We start from the raw sequence: 6000 nt of genomic DNA, 5'->3' as shown, positions 1-6000 counted from the left end.
AGCAACAATGCAAGCACACATGGTCAGAAGTATTCCCTAGCAGTTTGCCCTCAGTACTGGCATCTCAGACAGCTGCCCAGCAGGCAGCTCTGCCCTCCGTAGTGCAAATCAGGACAGTTGTCTTCAGGCAGACACATGCAAATGCAGACTGAGCCAGGCCCAGGTGGAAGCCAAGCTTTGCATACCCGGCCACAGAAGCTAAGAGCACAAAGCGTCCGGATCCCCATGTCGTCATGGCTTGTGACTGAGAAAGGGCCGCAGGGTCCCGGCTGCCAGGTGGCAGACCTGCAGAGGTTTCTTTGGTAACCAGGGCAGGGAGCAAGGATGCTCTGCTGGACTTAATGCTCCGTGCTGTTCTGTTGCCACACTGAGGCCCCTTGTATGAACACCAAGCAAGTATAAAACAGAGCAGAACAGAAGTTCCGACAACATGGTTTTGCGAATAAACCACCCACCCACCCTCCCCCCAGGATTTTTTTTTTCTTTCTGTTTTTTTAAGCACTGACTGTTCAAAGCTCAGGCAAACCATGCAGATTCCTGTGTGGTCGAGGGGTGGCTCCCCCTTCAGGAGACCACAGAGGGGGAGTGACTATGGCTGACCATGTGGGCAGTGGGGCTGGCTGGCTGGCCCCTGCGTGAGGCTGACTCTGGGCTGCTGGATGCGCTGTCCTTGGCTGCTTTGATCTGAAGCCATGTGTCACCTAGTGCTTTGGCAAAGTGGTCATCCACTGAGCCAGTGATGGACACCGAGTTAGGCGCCGGCTCTGGCTCCTTGTAGTTCTTGCCCAGGCTCCGACGGAAGTGCTCTTCCACCACAGGATCACAGGTGGCAGTCGCTGCAAAGGAGGGGACAGAGGACAGATAGCTGCATCAGTGGGTCCGGGACCCAGTCAGTGATGCTTAACCACGCCATTAAAGGGTAAAGCCCAGGAGTCTCTGTGGCACTAAATAACAATGGTGAATCCTGGAGCCCAGAGGGGCCAGGGACAGAGGTCCTTTTCTCTATGCCCCCTGAATCATGGCCAACTCAAGATGCACACGTGCTCTAAAACAGTGTTTTTAAACTCACCACTGCCGGGCGTGGTGGCGCACGCCTTTAATCCCAGCACTCGGGAGGCAGAGGCAGGCGGATTTCTGAGTTCGAGGCCAGCCTGGTCTACAAAGTGAGTTCCAGGACAGCCAGGACTATACAGAGAAACACTGTCTCGAAAAAACAAAAAAAACAAAAAAAAAACCTAAACTCACCACTAAGTAAATTTTAGGAAGAGAGGTTACAGCCTATAGCTTAATCCAGGGTCCCCACATGTCTCAGGCTATGGGGGAAAACTTACCACTGGGTGGTCTCCGGTAGCTGGCAGACCCAGGCGCAGAACAGCCACTGTGTGCGATGGGACAGTGAGAGAGGTTGCAGTTGCGGGCGCCCGCGGATGCACAGGTAATCACGGAGGGCCGGTTCTGCAGGAGGGAGAGCAGGTCAACTCCTCATCTACTGAGCGGTGCTGCCAGCGAGCCCAGCTCTCGTGCCAGGGACCTTCCCTGTTCCTCGGGCCCTCTGTGCTACACAACAGCAGGTCTAGAGGGGGAGACTAGACTGAGGTGGGGTCCCCTTCTCCAGCACCTGCAGGTGAGCCCCAACACACAGCATCTCCTAATGGCCAGGCCCCACCCTCCCTGTTAGTGAGTGTGTACAAACACTGACCAGAAACCTAGGAATCACAGGCCCAGAGGCTCAGAGTCCATCAAGGGTCACACAGAGCCACCACTCCACCCCACCCCTCCCATGCTGCCTGTGTGCTTTTTAAAGTCTCTTACTACAGTCTTTGTTAGAAACCTTACCCTTTTGTTGTCTATGGGGCTTTCTATGTGGGGCCGAAGACTCGCACACTAGGCAAGTGCCCATGTCCTCAGTTTCCCTCTACCTATCTTGCTCTTTGTAAGTCAAGGCCTTATGAAGTTGCCTTGAACTTATAATCCTCCTGCCTCAGCCTTCCAAGTACCTGAGATTATATGCCTATACTATTAGGCCTGGCCTTGTTTTTTAAATAGCATTAATTTTATTTTCCTTTAGTAGAAGTAATAGCAATAACAACAATGGCCTGCTTTAACCACAGGCTTATGACCACTAACTTTATAGGATCCAAGCCCCCAGCAACGCACTGACATTTAACTTCAGCCTTATGAGATCAGATGGGGGAAGGGCCGGCATCTCAGGAGGATTGCTACACTGACCCTGAGGAGCACGGTGCCAGGGAAGATGGACATCCAAGCCAGGGCCAGGCACTCATCTGGATCAACCCTGCACTGTGCAGAGAGGAAGCCAAAGGAGTGAGGGTACCAACATCCCCTCACTTCAGGACTTCTGCTCGGCGTTCTCCATGGAGCTCTTGGTCCCCAACATCCAGCCTGATATGGCCACCTCCCAATGACATATCCGTACCTGCTGCCGCTCCACAGCTGACCTGCCTGTGTCACTGCTGTTCTTAGTCAGGGCAAGAGGCTGCTCCATGAGGCTGGGGAGGGATGCGTACAGGTGGCCGCCATGCAAGCTCACGGCGGGGGCTGCAGCCCGTTCAATGGGACTGCGGCTCCGTTCCCGGGGATCTCTGCGGCAGTCTCCGTTGACAGTCTTATTCCTGAAAGACAGGGCCATGCTCAGAGGGGGGGTGACGGGCAAAGGGGGCCCTGGTGAGGAGCCATGTGCTTTCTCCTAGGTGTTTCCATGACATTCCTACACTAACGCTAAGGGCAGGACCAACAGGTGAGTTGAGGAACCACGCCCTGAGTATAGGAGAGGCACCTGTGGGCGAAGCTGGCTTTGTGGCCTCCCTCCTTTCCTGCTGGCAGACACTGCTGCCTGCCTACACACGAGATCTACTTCATGGTCAGCTTGGGCACAGTTGGGTCATTGAAGGGTAGGAATGACCCAGAGAAATGGTGCAATCCTATAAGCCAGCTCTGGAGAGTGATGTTTGCTCCTAAGCAGCAGAGGCCATTTCTACCTCTGTCCAGAGAGGACACTGGTGACCATTGTGATGGCTCTGCTTCTCGGTGTGTAAGATGGCAGCCAGTGGGCAGCACTTGTACCCAGAAGCCACAGCATCAGACACGCAGAGAGGGCAGTAGCTCCCTGGAGCTGTGCGTGCCGGCACTGAATGTGGCAGATGCCCCATGGACCACAGGCCAGCTGCTCAGTGCAGCCGCCTCTACGCGGGCGCCTGTGGAGAGTGTCAATACAGCTATGGCATGAAAGCCTGCAAGGCCCAGCTAACACAAGGTGTTCCAAGCTCAGCTCTGTCCTCCCTCCAGCCACTTATTCTAGAACCCCTTGGGGATTCTAGAACCCCTTTGGGTCTGTCCCTCTTTAACTGCCAGAGCAGAGCTGTTCAACTTTAAAATTGAAAGGAAAGTGGAAGATGGTTCCCAAGACTTCTGGAAATTCTAGGTTATTCTCTAAGCCCCTGCTGGGCCTTTTCTTTGCCATCAGGGAAGCAGGTCATGTGCCTATGGGGCAAAAGGCAGCCATGCCTGCCTGCTGGGCCAGCCAAATGCAACACCACCAAAGGTCATACCACACATGTGACAGCCACACCTTTTATTAGTGACCACTTTACTTTCAATTGTAAGCAGTAACACAGCACTTCCTGGGTACCCAGTATCCCTTTTTCTCACTGTTGTAAAACTACACTGTCACACCCACTCAGCCCCATCATTCTGTGGCTTCCCTGTATTCATCTCAGAGCAAATCTGACCTTACAGAGAGCACATGTCAGCAGCCAACACCTTTCCATCTACTGTTCCCGACTGCCTGTCCATGCTCACTGCTGGCTCTGGCCACAAAGCATTCATAACCACCTGCTGGTCCTCAGGGAAGCTGCAGCCTTATTGTCCTCCCTGAATTCCAGTGCAACCCTCAGGGCACAAGCCACCACACCACTGCTGGTCACCTCTGCCTGTCCTACACTAGCACTGAAACCACTGGGGAGATGGAATCCTGCCTGCCCTGAGCTGCAGACCATCTGCACAGGGAAAGGAAGATCTCAGAGTACAAAACTAGGGGTGGGCAGACTCATGGGGAACCAGGGCTGGCCCGTGGACCACAGTGCATCCATAGCCTTCACACGACTCTATACTCCCAAGGAGCATCGTGGTTCCCAGAAGACCCTGTGGCAGGAAATGGGTGCAGAAAAACCCAACACAAGGAGGGCTGGGGGTGGGGAGATCTGAGGAAGACCCTATAGACGGCAAGAAGACTCAGGCAGGCTAATATCACTTGTCCCTTTAACCTTCAGGTCACCAGTCCTTATCACCTCCCACCTTCCATCCCCACAGCATTTTCACATGGGCAAGCACCAACCTCAGTGATGAGATGCACAGAGAGACCAGAATTGGGTGGTACCAAGAGGGGCCTCCAGGACCATGCCTAGGAAATCAGTCAACAGGCACTGGGCATGGTACATCACACAAAATACCACGAAACACAGAGCAAGCCTGGGAATGTGCTAGTTAATTTTAGTAAAATTACACATCACTTTATTTCCAGCTCATTTTCCTGGTTCCTGGAGCTTAAAGACAGACATTGTTTTCCATGTCCCTCCCCCTTGAATGAATCACAGCCCAGTGCGTCCTGTGCTGTCAGGACGCTAACCCAAACCACACACATCCTGCAGCTCCTTAAAGACCAAGTTGGTGGAAAAACCCAATGCTAGCCCTGCTGGAGCCTAGAGGACTTCCAGGGCTGCCTAGGACATGCAACCTTGCCTATAGGTTGGCACTTCTAGAAAGAAACAAAAGGTGGATAGGGAGAGAGAGACCACCACACTCATCCAATGCAGGGTTTTCTGGGGACAGTCACCATGTGCTCCCAACCACTCTCTGAGCTCTGAAGACAAAATGTCAATAGAATTTGGGAAAAACAGACTAGATCCCAGGAAGTACAATTCCAAAGAAAACATGGTGGTAAAACAAGTGTCTGGCCTTTACCCAGGTACAGACTGGAAGGCTAGCCTCATGCATCATCTTGCTCAGCCTCAGGAATCATGGTACACTGGCAGGGCAGAAGAGTTAGGAAGGACCCACCCAGCCTCAGCTTCCCACAACACACAGGATATCCTGGAGGTGATAGAGTGAGCCTTCCTGATGCTAATCTGTGCTGTCATCACTGCACTGTGCCCTGGGAACCTGGATGACAGTCCCAAGCCTTCCCACAGACAAGCGCTAATAGTTGTGGGGACAGAAGCTAAGCCTTTAGACCTTCCCAAAACCATGACCAACCTAGAGGCCACCTGCTTTGCCCAGGAATTGTGTCATTAGTGGAAACATGGTGGTGCACACCATATCCTCTGTGCCCCCAACCCTAGCTTCCCATCCCTTGACAATCAGGAAGAAAGCCATGCCACTACCTCTACCTCAAAGCCAAGCACGGGCACCATGAAGTTGCCTGACACATCTGTCCCCTGCCCACAAAGATGCTGCTCTCTCACCTTCTGCTCAGTGCAATTTTAAAACTCAACTCCAAGGAACTAACCAACCGACACACACCTCATGTTCTCTCACAGGAAGCTGAGGCCTGTCCCGGCTGGGAAGCCTCCAGCTGCAGCAGAACCCAGGGGGAAGATGGCCCATGCTCTTCACGACAGTGGCCTTTCCATCCTTGCTGAGAGCTCAGACCTTACCATGATGGACTCCACAATGGGAAGAGCTTCAGAGGGGCCTGGCACAGTCTGAAGTTACCATGCTCGTTCAGTCAAGGACCGGTCAAGGACGCCAGCACACAGCTCACTGTCTCTAAAACCTTCCCTTTCTCCATGGGGTAGAGAACTGTTTCTATACATCTCTCAACAAGGCATTTGACTTTCTCCTGTGAATTGCCTTTAATCTCTATCACAGATAGATGTTATGTGACCAGAGCTAATAAGATGAGGTCACCAGAGCCAATAAGATGAGGTCACCTGAGCCACAACTCAATGCCACTGGAGGGTGGATAAGATAACAGGCACTCAA

General features: G+C 52.9%; 1 protein-coding gene across 8 annotated transcripts in view; it reads right to left on the bottom strand.

Annotated features, from left to right (window-relative positions):
- Positions 1–456: 456 nt before the first annotated feature.
- Vgll4 (vestigial like family member 4) overlaps positions 457–6000 on the bottom strand; it is a 118634-nt gene continuing 113090 nt past the window's right edge. For 7 of the 8 annotated variants that reach the window (XM_085840151.1, XM_029478812.2, XM_021165064.2 and 4 more), the window contains 3 exons: positions 2438–2633; positions 1332–1455; positions 457–836 (listed from right to left, as the gene is read on the bottom strand). In XM_085840151.1, coding sequence (XP_085696277.1) covers positions 565–836; positions 1332–1455; positions 2438–2633 — 592 coding nt within the window. In that variant the 3' untranslated portion in view covers positions 457–564. Of the gene's footprint in view, positions 837–1331; positions 1456–2437; positions 2634–2999; positions 3056–6000 lie in introns of those variants that run through there. The other variant, XM_021165068.3, reaches the window with a different exon arrangement.

The sequence above is a fragment of the Mus caroli genome, unplaced genomic scaffold (genome assembly GCF_978045245.1).
Source record: "Mus caroli unplaced genomic scaffold, Mus_caroli_1 scaffold_7, whole genome shotgun sequence".
Lineage (NCBI taxonomy): Eukaryota > Metazoa > Chordata > Mammalia > Rodentia > Muridae > Mus > Mus caroli.
This window is presented reverse-complemented; position numbering and strand designations above follow the sequence as displayed.